General features: G+C 41.7%; 1 protein-coding gene across 1 annotated transcript in view; it reads right to left on the bottom strand.

Moving 5' to 3' along the window:
* The window catches only part of ATP13A4 (ATPase 13A4), a 126,295-nt gene extending 111,824 nt beyond the window's left edge, over positions 1-14,471 (bottom strand). Inside the window, exon 1 of the mRNA XM_038749077.1 lies at positions 14,334-14,471. Within this exon, the coding sequence (XP_038605005.1) occupies positions 14,334-14,453 (120 nt within the window). The 5' untranslated portion in view covers positions 14,454-14,471. The remainder of the gene's footprint in view (positions 1-14,333) is intronic.
* Between the last annotated feature and the right edge of the window lie 11,386 nt (positions 14,472-25,857).

Raw genomic sequence — 25,857 nt, 5'->3', positions numbered from 1 at the left:
CATTAGAATAAATAGAAATAAAGCTAGATGTACATCATTAACAAAATAAATAGAATAGTAAATATGTATGAGTAAAATAAATAGAGTAATAAATCTATACAAACATATATACAGGTGCTGTGGGGAGGGGAAGGAGGTAGGGCGGGGGGGATGGAGAGGAGGAGAGGAAAAAGGGGGCTCAGTCTGGAAGGCCTCCTTGAGGAGGTGAGCTCTCAGTAGGGCTTTGAAGGGAGGAAGAGAGCTAGTTTGTCAGATGTGTGGAGGGAGGGCATTCCAGGCCAGGGGGAGGACGTGGGCCGGCGGGTCAATGGCGGGACAGGCGAGAACGAGGCCCAGTGAGGAGGTGAGCGGCAGAGGAGCGGAGGGTGCGGGCTGGGCTGGAGAAGGAGAGAAGGGAGGTGAGGTAGGAGGGGGCGAGGTGATGGAGAGACTTGAAGCCAAGAGTGAGGAGTTTTTGCTTGATGTGCAGGTTGACTGGCAGCCATTGGAAATTTTTGAGGAGGGGAGTAACATGCCCAGAGCGTTTCTGCAGAAAGATGATCCGGGCAGCTGCGTGAAGTATAGACTGCAGTGGGGAGAGACACGAGGATGGGAGATCAGAGAGGAGGCTGATGCAGTAATCCAGTCGGGATAGGGTGAGAGATTGAACGAACAAGGTAGCGGTTTGGATGGAGAGGAAAGGGCCGATCTTGGCGATGTCGCGGAGGTGAGACTGGCAGGTTTTGGTGATGGATTGGATGTGAGGGGTGAACGAGAGAGCGGAGTCGAGGATGACACCAAGGTTGCGGGCTTGTCCCTTGTGGGGTTCACAGTCTTTAATCCCCATTTTACGGATGAGGTAACTGAGGCACAGAGGAGTTAAGTGACTTGCCCAAAGTCACACAGCTGACAAGTGGCGGAGCTGAGATTAGAACCCACGACCTCTGACTCCTAAACCCGTGCTCTTTCCACTGAGCCACGCTGCTTGAGTATACAATGAAACTTGTGTTTGATCTTTCATTTAAGAAATTCTGGTGGAAGTGTATATGAAAAATGAGAAACATTAGAACTCAGAATTCCATACTTTTCATTTGAATTTAGGTGAAAATTTACTGTTCAGTTTTCTCTTCTGTCCTTGCCTTATTTTATGCAATTCACTGCCTATCCAAGGAGAATTTTTTCATGTCTATTTATGAAGATGCTAATTTACCATATATAAAAAATAACTATACCCTCTCTAAATTGATGAATGAAATAAAATCATTTTTGCTACATAATCATCTCAATTGCTGTTCTGTTCAAAAATTAATTTACAAGGGATGCAATTAATTTGACGTTGACAGAATTCAAAGCAATGAAAACATTTCTTTCCCCATTTGAGACCTTGAAGGTCCAGTTTCAGTTCAGAGAGATTTCTTTTTTAAGTTGAAACTCTATTCAAAATAGGTGTCTATTGTAGCATAAATAATGCAGTTGTATCTGCAGTGGATGGAAGCTAGTGCCAATAATAATGAGTATTCTAACTTTTATTTCAATCTTCTATGATACAGATGGCAAGTGAAGCAGCACAGGGATTTTTTGAGAAATGAGACATCAATGTCTTACAAATCATTGCAGTTTCCTGTTAGGAATCTGCTCATCTGTCAGCTTTCTGGCTGAAACTAATTTCAATTCACTTTCGTTTCAGAAACGATCATTCAAATTCACATAGTGTCTTTTGGGACGAAAGGCCTCAGGATTCTCAATAGACTGGACTTCAGTAACAACTGCACAGTCTGTGTGGACGTGTCTCGTGATAATGCAGAGCCAGGTCCTCCCAATCCAGGAAAAGAGTGAAAAGAGTGTATTTTGGTGCTCAGCGTCAAACCAAATGGTTCTGATCCCAAAGTAGATTTTTTTTTTTCTTTAATTTTACTATAATGCCCACAGGGAAGTGGGCAGTTGAGAAATTGTCCAGTTAATTTTGGTAGGCAATGCAGAGAGCAGATCCATTTGATATAATACAAACAGAAAAATTAATTTCCTTGAGAAGCAGCATGGCTCAGTGGAAAGAGCACGGGCTTTGGAGTCAGAGGTCATGGGTTCAAATCCCGGCTCCGCCACTTGTCAGCTGGGTGACTTTGGGCAAGTCACTTCACTTCTCTGGGCCTCAGTTCCCTCATCTGTAAAATGGGGATTAAGACTGTGAGCCCCCCCGTGGGACAACCGGATCACTTTGTAACCTCCTCAGCGCTTAGAACAGTGCTTTGCGCATAGTAAGCGCTTAATAAATGCCATTTTAAAAAAAAAATTTCTATCTGACCAATCTGGTTTGGTTATTGGGCAGCAGGAATTCCTGAATACCAGTCTCACCCTCTATTGTACAGACCTGACTGTAAATAATAATAATAATAATAATAATGTCAGTATTTGTTAAGCGCTTACTATGTGCCTGTCTACATCAGTCAGTCAATCAATTGTATTTATTGAGCGCTTACTGTGTGCAGAGCACTCTACTAAGTGCTTGGGAAGTACAAGTTGGCAACATATAGAGACAGTCCCTACCCAACAGTGGGCTCTACATGTTTTCTTTTGTTGTCTGTCTCCCCCTTCTAGACTGTAAGCCCACTGTTGGGTAGGGACCGTCTCTATATGTTGCCGACTTGTACTTCCCAAGCACTTAGTGCAGTGCTTTGCACACAGTAAGCGCTCAATAAATATGATTGAATGAATGAATGAATGTGCAAAGCACTGTTCTAAGCGCTGGGGTAGTACAAGGTAATCAGATAGTCCCACGTGGGGCTCACAGTCTTCATCCCCATTTGACAGATGAGGTAACTGAGGCACAGAGAAGTTAAGTGACTTGTCCAAGGTCACAGAGCAGACACGTGGCAGAGTCAGGATTAGAACCCACAACCTCTGACTCCCAAGCTCTCTTTCCACTGAGCCACGCTGCTTCTCAATACCCAGCATGCTCTTTAGTAGACTGAGTTCACTGTGAGCAGAGAATGTTTCTGTTATTGTTGTATTGTACTCTCTGTAGTGCTTACTTCAGTGCTCTGCACACAGTAAGCACTCAATAAATACAATTGAATGAATGAACATAGTAAGAATAATATTTCCCTTAAATAATAGATTTAATACCAAGTGGTCAGAACAAGGATCGTGTAGCTAAAGTGATCATTTATATCCTGTTGAATCAATAGAGCCAGTAAAGTGTAAGATAATAAAGGCCTCAGTCAACCTTTGTGTGTATTATGAGGGGGTCATCAGAAATTGCTTCTGAACCTTTGAAGCAATGGGTTCATACCTTTGTTCAGCCCTTGGGAGTTCAGTATCCTCTGCTATCTGGGGGTAGTTGTCCAAAGGCTACAAGCATTCAGTTCATTATAATCAATCAATCAATCAATCGTATTTATTGAGCACTTACTGTGTGCAGAGCACTGTACTAAGCGCTTGGGAAGTACAAGTTGGCAACATATAGAGACAGTCCCAACCCAACTTCAAAGGGGGTTCTAACCTGAGGGCAAAAGTACAAGTTGGCAACATATAGAGACAGTCCCAACCCAACTTCAAAGGGGGTTCTAACCTGAGGGCAACACTCTGCTGGTCTACCTTTTTCTTATTCTGAATATGTTTTTTATTCATTTAAGACTCCATCTAGTTATAGAGCAGAAAGAAGAGCAGTGTGGAGAAGATGCATGACCTACTGGATAAAGTACAGGCTTGGGAGCTACCAGTTGTCTGCTGTATGACTTTGGGCAAGTCACTTCGCTTCTCCGTGCCTCAGTTACCTCTTCTGTAAAATGGGGTTTAAGGTTGTGACCCCATGTGGGACAGGGTCTGCGTCCAATCGGATTTGCTTGTGTTCCCCACCACCTTGACCTAGCACTTAATACAGTGCCTGGCACATAGTAAGCGCTTAGTAAATACCATAATTATTATTATTATTATTATCATTATTATAATGATATAACATTTGGTTCTGTTTGGTTTTGTTCTCTGTCTCCCCCTTCTAGACTGTGAGCCCACTGTTGGGTAGGGACTGTCTCTATATGTTGCCAGCTTGTACTTCCCAAGCGCTTCGTACAGTGCTCTGCACACAGTAAGCGCTCACTAAATACGATTGATTGATTGATTATTATTGTTCAGCCACTGACATAAGAGATAATTGTCCCAGTCCACTTTGTATTCATTTAAAGACCCATTCCAGCCATCAGTGTAGCTCTCAGCAGCCACCTTGGAAGTAATCTTCTTCAATGCTGCCACTCTACTGACAGCTGCCATTGGAAAAAAAATATATCCTTGACAAGTACCCAAAAGGGAAAAGTGGCCCCAGAAGCAAGAGGAGCTCACTAGCTTGCTCCAGGGAAGATGGAAGAGCCAATTTCCCTTGGGGAGGCTACCAGTCTACCAGAATTTCTGTCACAGGCCCGCCAGAGGTTTGAGCTTGCCTTGAAAATAGGCTGTGTGCTGGGGAGCCAGGAAAGTGGGCTTTTCTACTGACCCGGCTCATAAATAGAGCTTGAAGGAAAAGAAAAACAGAATAGGCTGGTTCGCCTATTATTTCCGTTACCAAATTAAGGTAGTTGGACTGCTTATCCTCAAGCCACTATACGAGAATCCGGATTTTGTCAAAAGGCAGCAAGGGAGTTTTAGGCCCTTTGGAAATTAAGAATGGTATCCGTATCCTTCTTAAGCAATTCCTGAATTGAATTTTTATAGATATAATACTTTTCTCAGATTCTCAGTTAGTGCAAGAACATTCACTCTTCCTGTCCTATTTGTTGCTTTCCTTTTCAGAATGCTAAACAATAGAAATGTGGAGCCTGAAGTGGACTTAAACCTACCAAAATTAAGAAAGCATAAATGTTGGCTTATCCTGGAAATATGACTATGGAGGAAGAGGAAAATACAATACATTCAGTTCATTCAGCCACTCAGGGGTATTTATTAAGCGCTTACTGTGTGCAGAGCACTGAATTGACTTTTGCTCAAGTGCCAAGGGTTTAGCTTTCCTGTTTTAGCTAACTGCTTAGCATTATATATACGCAACTGATTATCTAGTTGATCACCCAGTTCTTTGACACATCTGCTATCTTCTGTCAGAGAAGAAAACAAAATGATGAGCGAGCTCTAAAAATAAATTGCATAAATTGAACAAGCCTCATGCCAAATATTTATGAAGAAGGAATATTAGCAGGGCTTGTTTGGGGCATGCCAAAAGACACAGATTGGAGAGATTAAAAAAACCTCTATAGATACTATTATAATTACTGATTCAGAGCTGCACATTCACAGAGTATTTGGAGCCAAACAAGACTCGAAACCATGTACTCCTTTTCCATCAAGAATAAATTTGAAGTGGTGGACTCTCCCATCCTATCACTGAAGTTAAATTTTATCAGTTGAGAGAAATGGCTGAAGAGTGAAAAATGGGTAGAAAGCAGAGAATAGACAAATAAATGATGCCATTATTGGGTCAGATTGGTTCATCCAGTTCAGTATTCTGTCTCCAGCAGTGGAAATAATTTTCTTGGAGGATTACCATGAGACAGAAAATCTAGCTTGCCCCTCCAGACCAAAAGCTCATTGTGGACAGGGCATTTATCTGCCAAATGTTTGGTATTGTATTCCCCCAAACACTTAATACAGTATTCTGGACACAGTAAGCCCTCAGTAAATACCATTGATGATGATGATGAAGGATGGTGATTAACAAATGACCGACTTAGACATCCTGCGAGATTGCTTCTCTGCTTTTATCTGCCTAATTTCAATACAGCTTCAGAGATAGTGACAAGCAATTCAAATAATTACTCGTTGCTGATGGATGACTAGGGACACAAAACTAAGAAGCAATATTAGTAGAAAAAGAATCACTGTTTTCCCACTGAGCAGGCTATTTTGACATTACAAATCTTTGGAGCTTAAATTGAGTGATGAAACCACAATTTAAGAGTCTATATTAGTTCTCCACCCAGCTGTTCAGAACACTTTGAAAGGTAAATGCCTAAAGAAGAGAAGACTGACCAGCTACAGCGTGTGAGTAAATAAGAGGATGTTAACCAGTTGTTGGCCTTATCTACTGTGGCCCAGAGAAATCTCAGTTGAACATTCCTGTTTCTCAGAGTGTTTAGAAGACTGGACAACGCAACCAAGGGGGATTGTAGAAAATATGTAAAAAGAAAACTGACAAAGCACTTAAGCACATATTCGTAGTTTATTTTAATATCTATCTTCACCTCTGGACGGTAAGCTCCTTGTGGACAAGGAAAGTGTCTACTGGCTCTGCTGTCTTGCACTATCCTAAGCAGGACAATTGATGATGATGATGAAGGATGGTGATTAACAAATGACCGACTTAGACATCCTGCGAGATTGCTTCTCTGCTTTTATCTGCCTAATTTCAATACAGCTTCAGAGATAGTGACAAGCAATTCAAATAATTACTCGTTGCTGATGGATGACTAGGGACACAAAACTAAGAAGCAATATTAGTAGAAAAAGAATCACTGTTTTCCCACTGAGCAGGCTATTTTGACATTACAAATCTTTGGAGCTTAAATTGAGTGATGAAACCACAATTTAAGAGTCTATATTAGTTCTCCACCCAGCTGTTCAGAACACTTTGAAAGGTAAATGCCTAAAGAAGAGAAGACTGACCAGCTACAGCGTGTGAGTAAATAAGAGGATGTTAACCAGTTGTTGGCCTTATCTACTGTGGCCCAGAGAAATCTCAGTTGAACATTCCTGTTTCTCAGAGTGTTTAGAAGACTGGACAACGCAACCAAGGGGGATTGTAGAAAATATGTAAAAAGAAAACTGACAAAGCACTTAAGCACATATTCGTAGTTTATTTTAATATCTATCTTCACCTCTGGACGGTAAGCTCCTTGTGGACAAGGAAAGTGTCTACTGGCTCTGCTGTCTTGCACTATCCTAAGCAGGACAATAACAAATGTCATTAATTGACTGATTCGAAAGTTAAGTCATTCTCTGCTTGGTGGTAGGAGACTTGCTCTCGTTTATCTCGCTGCCGACCCCTCGCCCACATCCTGCTCCTGGCCTGGAATGCCCTCCCTCCTCAAATCTGACAGAAATTACTCTCCTTCACATTCAAAGCCTTATCGAAGGCACTTCTCCTCCAGGAGGCCTTCCTAAGCGCCCGCCCACCCGTTTCCTCTTCTCACACTGCCTTCTGCGTTACTCTGACTTGCTCCCTTTGTTCTTCCCCCCACTTCCCTCCTCCCAGCCCCACAACACTTATGTAATCTGTAATTTACTTATTGATATTAATGTCTGTCGCCGCACCCTCTAGACTATGAGCTCATTGTGATCAGGGAATGTATCTGTTTATTGTTCTATTGGACTCTCCCAAGTGCTTAATACAGTGCTCTGCACACAGTAAGCGCTCAATAAATATGACTGAATGAATAAACGAATGGACCAAATGATCTTTTGAAATCTTGTTCAGCCCAATGGTTCAATGGTTATGTCTCAGAAAGGAGAATGGTGAAGATGGTGGTGGGAGAGGAAGACAGGAGAAACAAGAAGCCAGAAATCAAGCCAAATGTAAGGTATTTAGCTCTTTCAGTCTCATCGTAGATGTCCTGCCAAGCAGAAAAGAGACTAAACTATTGAGAATCAGAGAGAGAAGCATTAAAATGAATTCATGCTTGGTAAAAAAAACCCTGGTGCATACACGTGCGTATTCGATGACTAATAATTATGCTCTTTTTAGGCAGGGGGCATATTTGTGCTTCTGTTGAATTTCCCAACTACTTAGAACAGCATTGAGTAAATGCCATTGCAATTTCTACTGTTTGCTTCTTTAATGTAGTAGGTTCTATAGTTCTATTTTCTTCTCCAATTGTAGGTCTGAGGGTTAAATCCCTCCTCTATTTGGCCAGACTGGAGTTTATGGAATCAGCAAATTATGCTTCTTCAGAACACCGGTCTCTTTCATTTCCTTCTCACCTAAACCACCAAATGTCTCCTCATTTTGTGACATCTGACATAAAAATGCTCCACAAACTTTATGCTGTTTCTCTGCTGTGGATTATTTAACTCTGGATCTCATGGCCTTGCCAGAATCCTACAGGACTAAGAAAATTATTTTATCTTAGGTAATGAAGCTTTTATGAATAAAAGATCAAAATACCACAACTCTAAAATTTAAAAGCATCAAAAATCCAGTCCATTCTGATTTACAACTGAAGTAAATTATCCTGTACCCTAGTTTGCCTGATTTTACCTTACCTGGCATATATGTATTTTTATATATTATAGAAAGATAAAATGTATCTAAATCAAATATGCAATGCAAGTAGCAGTATGTTCACTTTGAAATATTTGGCCTATGTGATCTAAAATCTGCAAATATCTAAAATCTACACATTTCCTGGGCCTAGGGATTACAGACTTTTGATCTATTACACTGATTTCCTAATGAAATTCGAAGCAGTCAGATACAATACTGTCAGCAGAAAGGTGACTTACTATAAGATTAGTAAGTCTAATAGTCACAAGTATTTGTGGTTACTTTGATATTGGAATTTATAGGTACTGGCTAAGTTTTCAAAGATACATTAACTGCTATTAAAATGGATAACTCATCAGTGTTGGAAGCAGCCAACCGAAATAGCCCGTGACACCAAAGCTTAAAGGTCAGTAGGTCACCCAAAAATTGAAACTATGATTTGAGCATGAACTAAGTTGGGGAATCATTAATCTCTTCAGAGAAAATTCCTAGGGGAAAATTGCAATTATTGTGTGTTGAACAGGAGGAAGAGGTATGGCAAAACTATAGTTATTGGAAAAATGCCCCTGCTCAGGTGCTCCTGGTCTAATTTGAATGAAGAGGAATAGATCAATCAAACAATCAATGGTAATTACTGAATGTTTACTATGTGCAGAGCACTATTCTAAGCACTTGGGAGAGTACAACACAACAGAATATAATATAATATTAATAGTAATTCAATACAAGAGGGAGGATGGGTCAGAGGAATCTATGCTCATGTCTACAACAAGATCATATGATGCCAGAGTGAAAAGTTCACAGAACCCACCTATTTTTTAATTGCATTTCTGGTACCTGCCTCATCAGCCGAAAAAGGTGATCCATACTAATTGGCACTAAAGCAAATTTGTATAATCAAAAGTTAACTTACGCTTGGATATTTCAAATATGCACTCATCTCATTTGGTTTTTCTAATCATTTTTCCTTCTGCTTTCCAAATGCCCCTTGGATTGAATAAGCGGTAGTTTAGGTCATTGGAATTTGAATAGTTTTCTGCTGTAGGATTCTTTTTTTCCAATTCAGTTCAATAAGGCTGAAAACCTCTTGTAGACTAGACAGTATGGGTGTAAGGTGGGTTTCTTATAACAACTTATTTTGGATCTGTTGGGAGTGTGCCCCAGTTACAGTTGGGATGTGTGGATGGTGGAGACCTGATAGTAATAATGATGGTTATTTGTTAGGCACTTACTATGTGCCAAGCACTGTTCTAAGCACTGGGGGGAAACAAGGTGATCAGCTTGTCCCACGTGGGGCTCACAGTCTTTATCCCCATTTTACAGATGAAGTAAGTGAGGCACAGAGAAGTTAAGTGACCTGCCCAAAGTCACACAGCTGACAAGTGGCGGAGTCGGGATTAGAACCCATAACCTCCGACTCCCAAGCCGGGTTCTTTCCACTGAGCCATGCTACTTCTCTAATGCTGCTTTCCCATTCCCTGCCACTATTCATTCATTCATTTAATGGTATTTATTGAGCGCTTACTGTGTGCAGAGCACTGTACTAAGCGCTTGGGAAGTACAAATTGGCAACATATAGAGATGGTCCCTACCCAACAACAGGCTCACAGTCTAGAATCTACATCTCTGCCCCTGCTCTCTCTCCCTCCCTTCAGGCTCGTGTCTCCTCCTGCCTTCAGGACATCTCCATCTGGATGTCTGCCCGCCATCTAAAACTCAATATGTCCTAGACTGAACTCCTTATCTTCCCTCCCAAACCCTGCCCTCTCCCTGACTTTCCCGTCACTGTAGACGGCACTACCATCCTTCCTGTCTCACAAGCCCAGAACATTGGTATCATCCTCGACTCCACTCTCTCGTTCACCCCACACATCCAGTCCAGCACCAAAACCTGCCAGTCTCACCTCCACAACATCACCAAGATCCACCCTTTTCTCTCCATCCAAACCACTACCCTGCTGGTTCAATCTCTCACCCTATCCCGACTGGATCACTGCATCAGCCTCCTCTCTGATCTCCCATCCTCCTGTCTCTCCCCACTACAGTCTATACTTCACTCTGCTGCCCGGATCATCTTTGTACAGAAACACTCTGTTACTCCCCTCCTCAAAAATCGCCAGTGGCTGCCTGTCAACCTACGAATCAAGCAAAAAACTCCTCACTCTCGGCTTCAAGGCTGTCCATCACCTCATCCCCTCCTACCTCACCTCCCTTCTCTCCTTCTACAGCCCAGCCTGCACCCACTGCTCCTCTGCCACTAACCTCCTCACTGTACCTCATTCTCGCCTGTCCCGCCGTCGACCCCCGGCCCATGTCCTTCCCCTGGCCTGGAATGCCCTCCCTCCACACATCTGCCAAGCTAACTCTCTTCCTCCCTTCAAAGCCTTACTGAGAGCTCACCTCCTCCAGGAGGCCTTCCCACACTGAGCCCCCTTTTTTCTCTCATCCTCCCCATCCCCCCTGCCTACCTCCTTCCCCTCCCCACAGCACCTGTATATATGTTTGTACAGATTTATTACTCTATTTTACTTGTACATATTTACTATTCTACTTATTTTGTTAATGATGAACATATAGCTTCAATTCTATTTGTTCTGACGACTTTGACACCTGTCTACATGTTTTGTTTTGTTGCCTGTCTCCCCCTTCTAGACTGTGAGCCCGTTGTTGGGTAGGGACCATCTCTATATGTTGCCAACTTGTACTTCCCAAGTGCTTAGTACAGTGCTCTGTACACAGTAGTAATAATAATAATAATAATAATAATAATAATGGCCTTTATTAAGCACTTACTATGTGCAAAGCACTGTTCTAAGCGCTGGGGATGTTACAAGGTGATCAGGTTGTCCCACAGGGTGCTCACAGTCTTCATCCCCATTTTACAGATGAAGGAACTGAGGCACAGCGACGTTAAGTGACTTGCCCAAAGACACACAGCTAACAATTGGCAGAGCTGGGATTTGAACCCATGACCTCTGATTCCCAACCCCGTGCTCTTTCCACTGAGCCACGCTGCTTCTCTAAGAGCTCAATAAATACGATTGAATGAATGAATGAATGAATGAATAGAAGGAGGAGACAGACAACTAAACAAAACAAGTAGACAGGTGTCAATACTATCCTAGTTGGAGTCTGGGAAATATCCAGAATGATCTCCTAAATCCAAACCTTCACCCAACCCTGGATGACAGCAGGATGAGACTACAGGGAGTAGGGAAGTGGGAAAGCCCGAATTGTAATCTGACAAACTGACAGAGACTATGATGCCAGGGTTCGTGGAGTGAACACGGAACTGAGATTAGTGGTGTCTGGCTCCAAGCTTGCTGGGCTGGGCTGCCCAACCTCATTCCCAATGAGGTCCAGTTGACATTTCCTTGAAGTGATCCCCTTGAAAATGGGGCCAAAAATGAAATTTTCTTGCAAAAAGATACTCCCAGAAAGCACCCTTGTGCTGTGCAAGCTAGCTTTCTAAGCACCTAATCGTCTCTTCACAGTTCTTTTTAAAGGAAATGTGACCCAAAAAACTGTTTTCAGAATGTAAAAGGAAACAAGACTTTATGGGTAAATAGTAGTTTAGGGAGTTCTGAGTCGTTGTGTTTTTTAATGGTATTTGTTAAGCGCTTACTGTGCCAAGCACTGTTCTAAGCACCAGGGTGGGTACGGGGTTATCAGCTTGTCCTACGTGGGGCTCACAGTCTTCATCCCCGTTTTACAGATGAGGAAAGCGAGGCACAGAGAAGTTAAGTGGCTTGCCCAAGGTCACACAGCAGACAGGTGGCGGAGCGGGATTAGAACCCACGTCCTCTGACTCCCAAGCCCGTGCTCTTGACACCAAGCCACGCTGCTTCTCTAACCCAGATTGAGTTCTCACCCAGATTTTGTCAGTTATGAGACTTGGGCAAATCTAGATTTTAGGATGAGCAGGCAGTTATTTTCTTTATTCTATTTCAAGTAGCCCCCTTTTTTTATCTAGATATATAGAGACAGAACCCAGGACTCAAAATTCAGACCCAGAAGTGGGGAATGCATCACTGGAGAAGGAGTGTCTCAATCAATCAGTCTATCAGTCGTGTTTTTTTAGTGCTTACTATGTGCAGAGCATTGTGCTAGGTGCTTGGGCCATTGTGCCAAGTGCCAAAAACAGAATTAGCAGACACATACCTTCCCCATAATGAGTTTGAAATTTTTGCTGAACCTTCCACCTCCAGTAACTACCAGAACAAATTTCCCGACAACAATCATATGGGCGTGTGTGCTCACTTGCTAATAAATGAGGATAAAATATGGCTTGGCTCTGTGGAAAGAGACCGGGCTTGGGAGTCAGAGGTCATGGGTTTGAATCCTGGCCCTGCCACTTAGCTGTGTGACTATGGGCAAGTCACTTCACTTCTCTGTGCCTCAGTTCCCTCATCTGTAAAATGGGGATTAAGATTGTGAGCCCCACGTGGGACAACCTTGATTACTTTCTATTCCCCCAGTGCTTAGAACAGTGCTTGGCACTTAGTAAGCACTTAACAGATACCAACATTATTAAATATAGCTCACAGAAATGCTATGAGGATTTAATAAAAGGTATTAAACCTTTTCTGTAAAAATACTTTTGAAGAAGTGGTGGTTTTGTAAGTGAGACCTAATTGATGACTGCCGCAGATAGCTTTGAGGAAGCTGCTGAAGAATGTGGGTAAGCAATAGGCCAGTGCCAATCAAAATAAGTAGCAAAGTTGCAATCCTTCACTTCATTGATTCATTCACTCGTTCATTCAATCGTATTTATTGAGCGCTTACTGTGTGCAGAGCACTGTACTAAGCGCTTGGGAAGTACAAACCGATGACACAGACAATGTAGTGAAAAAGGAGAAAACATTAAGACCAAGGAAAGAGACCGTGCAAAGAAACGTAATGGTTTAAAGGTGAGGATCAAATATTGAATTTCATGAGGAAGCTGAAGGAAAGTCAGAAAAGGTAGATGATGAAAGCCAAAAAGTGGCCTAGAAAACAGCTTTCTAGTTTACATTTTGGAGAGGCTGAGGGAAAATAGTTTTCCAGATATAAACTTTCCAAGAACAGGCCAGCTAGAATCAGATATCATATTCTTTACAGGCTCATCACAAGTTCTGCAGCATTGACAGCAGAAAGGTAATATATTGAAGTCTCAGAAATGCTGTTGCTAGAGGAATAGGTAAGCAGATTAGACTTGAAAGACCAGTTTAAGAAATAACAAAGAATTCAATAGCCTGGCCTGACACAATTGTGTTAATTAACTGAGAGCATATTTCTCTAACACCTCGTTTTGATTATGTTCTATTTCTTTTTCATTCTGGAAAATTCAAAGTGCTGTTTACAAATAAATACCAACCCAATGCAAATGACATGTTTGTGAGTTTTTAAAAGCGCAAAACAAAGAGTATTATTCAAGTTAAATGAATCATTGGATGCATAGCACTCAATGGAGCAATAAATTCATCTTGAATTGTTCTAGATGTCCTCCTTTTAACATAAGAAGAAAATGTAATAAAATAATACCTGTTGACAGAAAATGTCAGTAATGTTTTAGTCTGGTAAATCAAAATCTACACACTTTGCTGAGAATTAATGTTAAGGAACAAGAAGGGGGAAAAGGGGAACCGGATGAATGCTAACATTTCATTAGTTTTTCAATAATTGTAGGCTGCTGTACCCCATTTTTTAAAATGTTACATGATCCGTGAGGCAATAAAATAAAAAGATTAAGGATCCTACTATCTATTGCTTTCTGAATAAGGAAACAAAGCTTGGGTGGCTATAAAAGCTTTCCTTCAGTAGAATGCAGGATTCCTTACATTCGCGTTTGAAAGTACAACATACATACCCATTCGATCATGTCTATTGAACGTTTACACCTATATTGAACAAAGCTAACTAGGTTGATGATGCTCAGTAAAAATTTGATTTCATCTTTTTTTCTTTCTCAGAGGAACACTATTCTTTCCAACCCGCTCATTGTCGTCCTACCACAGTTTTTCCTCTCAAAACTCAAAATCCTGACGGAAGTGTCACCAGGGTTTCTTTTCTTCATAACACAGGATCGGGGATAAAAGGCAAAACATGTGGATGAAATAGGGTAGAAACTCACCATTTCATTCTCCTCTCCTTCATTGAGTAAAGCATGATGACCCTTCTCATATTTCTCCTCCATCAGAAAGTGCTGAGTGCCAGCTGCTGGATCTTCTGAAGAATCACCTCCAGGACTCATAGATAGACTGCCTCTCCCTTGATCTGAACAGGTAAATGATCTTCCAGGAAAGAAGTTCTTTCCCAAACACACTCCTTTCCCATCCGCATAAAATTGCTTACGGAACAAAACTCCTCCCACAAACTACTGGGTTGGAAAATTGTCGCTTCTTGACATTTTGTTTCCCAGCTCTTTCTAAACTTGTCTGGAAGAACTGCTTCCCCCCTAAACATCCCCCGGCCCTATCCTATAAAACAATCATCCGCAGGCTGTCGAACTTGCGCCGTGACATGATTTCCAATTAGAACTCTAATAACACAGGGAAAGAGCTGGCAGGCAGATGACTGAAGTTCAAATATAGGGTTATGTAAGGTTAGGAGGTGTGTGTCTGCAACCAAAATTACATATTGTGCCACTTCAAGCTAAAATGTCAACCCACGGGTCGTAAATATTGTACTCTGTGGGTTAGGAAGCATGATTAATTCTCAGTTGCAAACCATAAAATCCTTTTGCTATTTACACCGTGATATATTGATAAAACACATTTCTCATTAATAAGCATATGTGGAAATTTTTAAAGCCTAAGAGAAAAGCATTCTAAGAAATTAGTGCGAACAAGTTGATTTTAGTTCCTGTCACTTTTCCCTCAAATCCGGACAGTTGAAATTACAGATGAAAAGAGAGAACAGATCATCCAAAATATTACAGAACTCATCGATTCTAGTTTTATGGTTTTAATAAGTTACTACCAGTGGTTAAGGACTGGTATCCCCCACTGTAAGCTCATTGTGAGCAAGGACTGTGATTGTTTATTGTTGTATTGTGTGCTTAGTACAATGAATGCTCTACAATTGAATTGTACAATAAATACAATTGAATGAATGAATACAAAGCAACACATTCAGACGTGGGCCACACTTCAGAAATACTATGAATTACTAGTAAATTAATTGTAAAATTATAAGTGACTTAATAGCACTACTATCAAATAGAAAAAAATAGAATTTGTTAATAAAACTATAATATGTTCTTGTGTTGTTACAAACGGTGTTAGAAGGTGGAGCTTCTACGAAACAGGGACAATTTTCTAGATATGTGCTGGGCAAAGAGGACAAAAGAGGGGAAGAGGCAGAGAGATCAGAAAGACAGAGATGTATGTCTGTCTCCCTACCTCTAGACTGTAAGCCCATTGTGGGCAGGGATTGTCTCTCATTATTGCTGTATTGTAATAATAATAATAATAATAATAATAATGGCATTTATTAAGCGCTTACTATGTGCAAAGCACTGTTCTAAGCGCTGGGGAGGTTACAAGGTGATCAGATTGTCTCTCGGGGGGCTCACAGTCATGTTTATTTCCTCCTCAGGAAGCAGGGTGTAGTGACTATTGTACTGTCCAAGTGCTTAGTATATTGCTCTGCACACAGTAAGCGCTTAATAAATACGATTGATTGAATGAATGAATGATTGAGACAGTTGCACAAACAGAAATTTAGGCAGGCAGAATTAGTGACAGACAAGAGGAAACAGAAACAGGGCAGACAGAAATACAAAATGAGAGACCGGGACATACAAACAAGAGAGATCAAGAGAGACAGACACACTCATCCATCAGTGATATTTATTTCTTTTAGACTGTGAGCCCACTGTTGGGTAGGGATTGTCTCTATGTGTTGCCAATTCGTACTTCCCAAGCACTTAGTACAGTGCTCTGCACATAGTAAGCGCTCAATAAATACGATTGATTGATTGATTGATTGAACACACTGTATACGGAGCACTGTACTAAGCACTTGGAAAGTACAATTTGACAACAAATAGAGACAATCTCTGCCCAACAACAGGCTCATAGTCTAGAAGGGGGGAAGGCAGACAACAAAACAAAACAAAACAAGTAGTTGGGCATCAATAACATCAATACAAATAGAATGATAGATTTATACACATCATTAATAAAATAAATAGAATAATAATTAGACTGTGAGCCCACTGTTGGGTAGGGACTGTCTCTATATGTTGCCAACTTGTACTTCCCAAGCGCTTAGCACAGTGCTCTGCACACAGTAAGCGCTCAATAAATATGATTGATTGATTGATTGATTGATAAATATGTACATATATACACAAGTGCTGTGGGGTGGGGAGGGGGTACAGCAGAAGGAAGGACTAGGGGTGATAGGGAGGGGAGGAGGAGCAGAGGAAAGGGGGGACTCAGTTTGGGAAGGCATCCTGGAGGAGATGAGCCTTCAGTAGGGCTTTGAAGGGGGGAAATGAGCTAGTTTGGTGAATGTGAGAAGGTAGGGCATTCCAGGTCAGAGGTTGGACATGGGCCAGGGGTCATTCCCCGTCCACAGCGAGCTGACAGTCTAGCGTTTACAGAGATGCTTCATAGATTATCTCCCTTCCTTTTACACTCACATACATATTGAGACCACAGCAGTGGCGTTGGCCTCAGCTCTCTCATGTCACCAGATCACCAAGTCCCGATTCCCGGGATCGCTGCTGCCCTACCCACGATCTGTTCCCAGCATGACTGGGACATGAAAAGATGGCAGCAGCAGCAGCAACAACAGGAGCGATGCATCAGAGAATGTCCTCCTTTTATTCTGCTCAACAGCTCAACTATCCCCTGGTAGGTTTGGGTGACAGGAGGTGTCCAGGGAGGGTCTCATTGTCTGGGGGGGTAATAATGATAATAATAACCGTGGCATTTTTTAAGCACTTACTATGTGCCAGGCACCATACTAAGCATTAGTAGATAGAAGCAAATCAGGTTGGATCCAGTCCCTGTCCCACGAGGGGCTCACAGTCTTGATCCCCATTTTACAGATGTGGTAACTGAGGCACAGAGAAATGAAGTGACTTACCCCCGGGACGATGTCGCTGATTGTCACGAAAGAATGGAATAATTGAACTGCTTCGGTCCGGAGTTCAGAGCGGATAATGGCAATCAATCAATTGGGCAGTCAAGCATGGCGCGGAGGATAGAGCATGGGATTGGGAGTCAAAAGGTCACGGGTTCTAATCCCGTTTGGCTGCTGCGTGACCTTGGGCAAGTCGCTTAACTTCTCTGTGCCTCAGTTGCATCATCTGGAAAATGGGAATTAAGACTGTGAGCCCCTCTACTCCAATGCTTAGAACAGTGCTTGGCCCATAGTAAACGCTTAACAAATACCATCACTTTTAGACTGTGAGCCCAATGCTGGGTAGGGACTGTCTCTATACGTTGCCAATTTGTACTTCCCAAGCACTTAGTACAGTGCTCTGCACATAGTAAGCGCTCAATAAATACGATTGATGATGATACCATCATCATTATTATTATTTATTGAGCACCTTCTGTGTGCAAAGCACTGTACTAAGCACTTAGAAAAATACAATGTAATTGGTAGACATTATCCCCAGTCACAAAGCTTTTGCAGTCTACAGGGGAGACTTACCTTAAAATAAAATGACAGATAAGAGAAATAGTGGATTATAAAGATGCACGCATAAAGTGCTGTGGATCTGGGGTGAGTATCAGAGTGATTAAGAGGTACACAAAACTTGAGTTTTACTCTGATTTTTGCCGCTCAATTTCACATGACCTTGTGGAAGTCATTTAATTTCTCTGTAACACTGTAATTGGCCTAATAATAATAATAATAACAATAATGATGGCATTTGTTAAGCGCTATCTATGTGCAAAGCGTTGTTCTAAGCACCGGCCTAATGGAAAGAGTACTGCTCTGACGATCAAGAGACCTGGGTTCCAATCTTGGTTCTGCTAACATGTGCAAAGACTATATGTGCCACACTGCTGCTTGCCCTCTTTATCATTACTCTCCGTGCCCTAACAGGAACGTGACTGCCAAGGATGAAAGAGAGAGACAGGGAGAGATTCTATTCAAGCCTCTAGCACTATAATCCATTTCTCTCACAGGTTCCTTCTTGATCTAGTCTCCAGGCGAAATCTCATCTATCACTGATGAAAGTTTCCATCATCACTACATCACGTTTTCTGTGCTTCAAGGCCTGGAGGGAATATCCTCTTTTTTTTTGAAATTACTTCCTAGATATCTAGAGTGTGTGCTGCTTGCAGATGGAAAGCACAAATAGCTCGGAAAATGTATTATTTTTTTAATCATGTTTGTTAAGCGTGAATTATGTGCCGAGCACTGTTCTAAGCACTGGGGCAGATACCGGATAATCGGGTTGGACACAGTCCCTGTCCCACAAGGAACTCACTGCCCAATAGTCTGTGAAAATTTCCTTTACAGTGTCCCTTTCAGCTTTCTTGAAAACTCCAATTATATTTCTCTAGATGTCTTGCCCTGAACCGTTCCAAGATTAATTTTTCTCTAGGTTAATTTATATTATTTTTACTTTCACACTACATAGTCCATAACCATAAGAGAAGCAGCATGGCTCAGTGGAAAGAGCCCGGGCTTTGGAGTCAGAAGTCATGGGTTCAAATCCTGCCACATGTCAGCTGTGTGACCTTGGGCAAGTCGCTTAACTTCTCTGAGCCTCAGTTACCTCATCTGTAAAATGGGGATTAAGACTGTGAGCCCCACGTGGGGCAACTTGATCGCCTTGTATCCCCCAGCGCTTAGAACAGTGCTTTGCACATAGTAAGCACATAGTAAGCACTTAACAAATGCCACCATTATTATTATTATAACCAGACTTGAGACTCATATGGACTAAAAAACTTTAGATCATCATTTTTATTTAGGAAAACCTCCTACATTTCATCTCTTTGTTTTTCATCTATTTTATAGCTATTCTGGAAGCACAACTCTTTTCTATAGCTTTGCCTCTTCATAATCTTAATCATCATCATCATCATCAATCGTATTTATTGAGCGCTTACTATGTGCAGAGCACTGTACTAAGCGCTTGGGAAGTACAAATTGGCAACATATAGAGACAGTCCCTACCCAACAGTGGGCTCACAGTCTAATGATAATAATGATAATTGTTATGCACTTACTATGTGCCAAGCACTGTTCTAAGCACAAAAGAAGACAAAGGTTAATCAGATTGGACACAGTCCCTGCCCCACGTGGGGTTCACTAAGTAGGAGGGAGTCGGATTTAATCCTGATTTTACAAATGAGGTAGCTGAGGCCCAGAGAAGTTAAGTGATATGACAAGGTCACACAGCAGACAAGTGGCAGAGCCGGGGTCAGAACCGAGTCAGTTGTATTTATTGAGCGCTTACTGTGTGCAGAGCACTGTATTAAGCGCTTGGGAGAGTACAACAGAACAATAAACAGACACATTCTCCGCCAAAACGGAGTTTACAGCCTAGAGCATCTTCTGACTCCCAAGCTCTCGAGCCTTGGTATGAGGAGCAGAAAGAAGCATTCAGGAAACACTCCAGTTCTCTCCTTCCCTAAACTACATCAGCGACATCTTATCTTCCCAAACCTAGCAGTCCTCTGTAATTTTCCATTTTCCCACATCCTGCCCTAGCCCCGTAATCTGCCTGTCTATAGCTTATCCCCTCTAACCCATTTCCCCGACGTGGGTAACCGACAGTGCTTAGGGAAGATTGAAATGTACATCACTCCCCTCTGCCGTATATTTTAGCTCACCTATCATGCAGAGAAAAAGAAGAAATGAAGAAAACAAATGGGCGTTGTCCTGTTGGAGCAGTTGTGAGATCCCTGTGTTTACTGGCCTGGCTTGTCAAATGCAACCTTCTGAATCCTCCCACATTTAGTTCTGTACAAGTCCCAGCACACATTAGATGCTTGCAAAAAGTTAAAAGTTCATAGTTTCTTCCACTGATCAATGAGGATCATAATACTTAATCGGTTTAACCCACTGGATGGTTTAAAGCAACGTCGCCGTACGGCATTTATTTGTCCCTTTCATCGGAGAATCACAAGCGTATCCCAAACATTATTCTTTACCACATCTCTGTGAAGGAGGTAAGTGGAAAATGTTATGCTTCCCATTTGGTAGCTGTAGGAAATGAGTCACAGAAAGGTTAAGTGACTGGAATAAGGTCATATAACCTCAGGATAGAGCTAAAATGAACGCAAGGTTGCCAGAACGTAGTTAGTTGCACTAGGGATTAGGTCATACTTCCTCGGTAACACCAGCAATTTGTCGCTTGTATAGTACTGAGAAGCAGCATGGCTCAGTGGAAAGAGCACAGGCTTTGGAGTCCGAGGTCATGGGTTCAAATCCCGACTCCCGCACTTGTCAGCTGTGTGACTTTGGGCAAGTCACTTAACTTCTCTGTGCCTCCGTTACCTCATCTGTCAAATGGGGATTAAGACTGTGAGCCCCCCATGGGACAACCTGATCACCTTGTAACCTCCCCAGCATTTAGAACAGTGCTTCGCATATAGTAAGTGCTTCATAAATGCCATTATTATTATTGCTATGGCCTTGAGATCCTCGGTTGAAAGATGTTAAATAAATACTAGGTGCTGTACTTTGTTGACCCGAAATTATATCATTTGTAGATTTAGTATGAGATGTCACCAAAACAAAGATGCCGTGTCTTCATCATCATCATCATCATCAATCGTATTTATTGAGCGCTTACTATGTGCAGAGCACTGTACTAAGCGCTTGGGAAGTACAAATTGGCAACATATAGAGACAGTCCCTACCCAACAGTGGGCTCACAGTCTAAAAGGGGGAGACAGAGAACAAAACCAAACATACTAACAAAATAAAATAAATAGAATAGATATGTACAAGTAAAATAAATAAATAAATAAATAGAGTAATAAATATGTACAAGCATATATACATATATACAGGTGTCTTAAACTGAAATGATCTACCTCATGAGTGCGATATGAAACTTAATTAAATGAATTAATATTTAGAATTCCTCAGATTACAGGATTTGTGTAATAATAAGGAACGCTACTATTAATTTCACATTAAAGAATCAAGATGAAATATTTGTCTCCTTTCCACTTATTCACAGCTCTCAAGGATCCCGGCTCGGCATTTTTGTAAGGAAGGGCTTTAGGGATGTGGTCCGTTTGGGATTTGGGTAGGGAATTCCAGGCTGGGGGAACAGTCGGAGTCAGGACAGTAGAGAGTAAAGTACAGGTAAGAGGTGAGTTTGAAGGCTAGCGGGATCTTAAATAAAGGTGGTGTCTGTTAAGGTGGAAAGGAAGGGGTGGATCTGGGATTTAACAGTTGATTAAATGTAAGACTTTTAAGACCATGAACATTGGACGATAACCCCAAGGAGATTTCTGGAGTAGGGAAGACAGCGATTTCATTGACAGAGGTGGGAAAGTTAAGAGGGGAGGATATAAGACGGAAAATTAGAAGCTCAATTTTACACACATTGATTTTGAGGGGCCGAGTGACATCCCACTTTGAGCTGTTCTTTTCACACAGACTCAACTGGGGATTGGTGTGCAGTAAATTTTATTCTGAGTTGGTTTAAAAACTATTTTGTTGGGAATTGCGCAAACCCAGACCTTTCCTATGAGATTGCAAATGTCTGTTGTCTCTGGACTAGCCTAGCAAGTTGTCTGGTTATACACCTCGCCCTCGTCCTCCTATTTAACTGGACTCCGGGGATTGCCATACTGAGAGAAGTAAAAAACTGCAGTTGCTAAAGCCCATCATCCCACAGTCATGCTATAAGAAATCTCTCTGTCTTCATCAGAGTATTCATTTTTAAGCCCAGAATTTTAGCACAATGATACTTTATTTTCATATATCTCCTAGAGTTATTTTACAATACAGAAGCCAACCTTAATACCTATAAAATAAAATGATTTTTTTGGTAGATAACAGAAATTAAAACATCATTTTATATTATTATTATTATGGTACTTGTTCAGTGCTTCCGATGTGCCAAGCACTGTTCTAAGCACTTGGGTAGATACAAGATAATCAGGTTGGATGCGGTCCCTGTCCCACATAATATTAATAATAATGATGCTATTTGTTAGGCACTTACTATGGGCTAAACACTGTTCTAAGCGCTGGGGTAGATACAAATTAATCAGGTTGTCCCACATGGGGCTCACAGTCTTAATCCCCATTTTATAGATGAGGGAACTGAGGCACAGAGAAGCAAAGTGACTTACCCAAGGACACACAGGAGACATGTGGCGGGGTCAAGATGAGAACTCAGGTCCTTCTGACTCTCAGGCTCGTGCTCTATCCACTGAGCCACACTGCTTCTCCTCAGCATTTTAACATCACTTAAATTGAAAAAATAACATCATTTATTGAAACTCAACTTTTATTCATTACTGGAACCCAGCTATAGACTTTAAATAATGTCTGCTTCATTATTCAGAAGCAAATACCATTGAACGTGATACCTTCTCCTCAGCATTTGAACATCACTTAAATTGAAAAAATAACATCATTTATTGAAACTCAACTTTTATTCATTACTGGAACCCAGCTATAGACTTTAAATAATGTCTGCTTCATTATTCAGAAGCAAATACCATTGAACGTGATACCTTTCTCTATAAACCAGCCCATACCATGTGGCCATACAGGCCATGAAATGGAGGCCCCCTTCTAGACTGTGAGCCCATTGTTGGGTAGGGACCGTCTCTATTTGTTGCCCATTTGCACTTCCCAAGCGCTCAGTACAGTGCTCTGCGCACAGTAAGCGCTCAGTAAATACGATTGAATGAATGAATGAAGTATGAGACCAATCGGCTGGGTGTGTCAGAGTTCTCAATCAGGCTGCTGCAGACTGGAGTCTGTCCATGTGTTTTAAAAATAAATAATGGTACTTTTTCAGTGCTTACTATGTGCCAAGCTACTCTCCTACTACAACCCAGCCACCCGCTTTACACACAACCGGCAGTGTGGCTCAGTGGAAAGAGCCCGGGCTTTGGAGTCAGAGGTCATGGGTTCAAATTCCGGCTCCACCAATTATCAGCTGTGTGACTTTGGGCAAGTCACTTAACTTCTCTGTGCCTCAGTACCCTCATCTGTAAAATGGGGATTAAGACTGTGAGCCCCATGTGGGACAACCTGATCACCTTGTATTCCCCCAGCGCTTAGAACACTGCTTTGCACATAGTAAACACTTAACAAATACCATTATTATTATTATTCTAATGCTAACATTCTCACTGTACCTCGGTCTCATCTATCTCACCGCCGACCTCTCGCCCATGTCCTGCCTCTGTCCTGTAACGCCGTCCCTCCTCATATCTGAGAGACAATTACTCTCCCCACTTTCAAAGCCTTATTGAAGGCACACCTCCTCCAAGAGGCCTTCCCTGACTAAGCCTTCATTTCCTCGTCTCCTGCTCCTTTCTGCCTTGCCCTGACCTGCTCTCTTAATTCATCCCCTCTCCCAGCCCCATAGCACTTATGTATGTATCTGTAATTTATTTATTCATATTAATATTTGTCTCCCCAACTAGATTGTAAGCTCACTGTATGCAGGGATTGTGTCTGTTTTGTTAAGCTGTACTCTTCCAAGCTTAGTACAGTGCTCTGCATGCAGTAAGCACTCAATAAATGACTGACTGACTATTCTGTTTTGCTGTAGATCCCAAGCGCTTAGTACAGTGCTCTGCACACAGTAAGCGCTCAATAAATATGACTGAATGAATGAATGAATGAATACAAGTTAATTAGGTCAGTGCTCTTTCCCCAGGACCAACAGCAGGGCAATATGTATTTTACAGATATATGAATATACTTTTTTTTACAGCAAATAAACTTTTGTGCTGAGTTAAAAGATATCAATTATTGATGCCAACTGCTGTTTGATCCATCTTTTAAGGGATTGCTCTACCACATTTGCAATATGTTTTGTTTGTTCCGCCGATCCGTTTGTTTTGGATTAGCTGCAGTGCTTTTTCCAGCGCAAACCACTGGATGGGGGCTTCCCAGGGTGGAACTTACAACACCAGCAAAAAATCCCCAAATAGAAATATATTTCAGGTTAATGAGTGACCTTAGGATTCTCCCACATTCTTCCTCTTTAATGCATTTCATCCAGCCTCCCTTTTACTAACAAGCCGTTTCTGATTCTTTCTTCCCTGGTGCTTTTTTTCCCCCCATCTTTCTTCTCTTTTCCTTTTAACCTTGTGTCCTACCTCACTTTTCCATGTGACCTGCTCTCTCATTTTTCGGGTTACTGAAAAGAATGCTCATTAGGTTCGGAAGTCATAAATCCAAACTTTTATTTCAATCTCTCCCTCGAATCATACCCTGTGGCCTTAGGCAAATCGTTTTATTTCGAACCATCTGGGTTGCCCCATTTTAAAATAATACAGGCCGCTTTACAACTCTCTGCCTGGGAAAATGAATGCACTGACAAAGTCTGTATGAATGAAGATATGTAAATTCAAAGTACGAAAGTAGACCCTGGTCAAATTAAGGTTATTTAATTCTTTGCTCGGCAATATGTCAACTGGGATAGACTGAAGACTTCTTTCTGTCAATTCCAAGATTTCTACCTGCATTCCTGAAAGGAATTCTGGATTCCATAGTACAAACACCCCACCTTGTGGCCCGATAGCTATTTTTTATTTTAGCTCGATAATATATAATAATATATAATATATATATATAAAATATATTATAATATATATAAACTATATATATATATAGTTTTTTATAGTTATCTGTCTCATTTAGTTAAACTGCCCATATTTGAACTTTTTCCCCTAGGATTTGTTTTTTTCCTCCCTTTGAGGTGGGATCAGTCCACAAAAACTAAGGGAAGATCAGCTAAAGTTACGAGGACACGAAAATGGAATGGGCGAAGAGAAAAAAGGAAAGCAAATTATTATTATTGTTTTTACTAAGTATTTATTGCGTGCCAAGCAATGTACTAAGCTCCGGGGTAGACACGAGATAGTTGGGTTTGACGCAGTCTCTGATCTTCATGGGGCTTCACAGTCTAAGTAGGAGGGAATAGGATTTAATCCCCATTTACAGATGAGAAAACTGAGGCACAGAGAAGGTAAGTGATTCGCCCAAGGTCAGGCAGAGGCAGGTGGCAAAACCGAGATTAAAACCCAGACTCTCTGACTCCCGCGCCTGTGCTCTTTCCATCAGGCAATGCTGCTTCCTCAGTACAAGGGGCAAATCTAGAGGTTGAAAGATATGGAGGAAACTAAGAATAATATTTTTTTTAATGGCATTTGTTAAGCGCTTACTATGTGCAGAGCACTGTTCTAAGCGCTGGGGGGATACATGGTGATCAAATTGTCCCACGTGGGGCTCACAGTCTTAATCCCCATTTTGCAGATGAGGTAACTGAGGCTCGGAGAAGTTAAGTGACTTGCCCAGGGTCACCCAGCAGGGACCGTCTCTATGTGTTGCCGACTTGTACTTCCTAAGTGCTTAGTACAGTGCTCTGCACACAGTGAGCGCTCAATAAATACGATTGATTGATTGATTGACTGATTGATTGATTGATTCCCTCGCACCTCATGGCTGAGGGCGCAGCAGGCGGG

This window comes from Tachyglossus aculeatus, chromosome 7, assembly GCF_015852505.1.
Source record: "Tachyglossus aculeatus isolate mTacAcu1 chromosome 7, mTacAcu1.pri, whole genome shotgun sequence".
NCBI classification, from domain to species: domain Eukaryota; kingdom Metazoa; phylum Chordata; class Mammalia; order Monotremata; family Tachyglossidae; genus Tachyglossus; species Tachyglossus aculeatus.
Note: the sequence above shows the minus strand (reverse complement) of the source record. Positions and strands in the feature narration are given on the sequence as shown.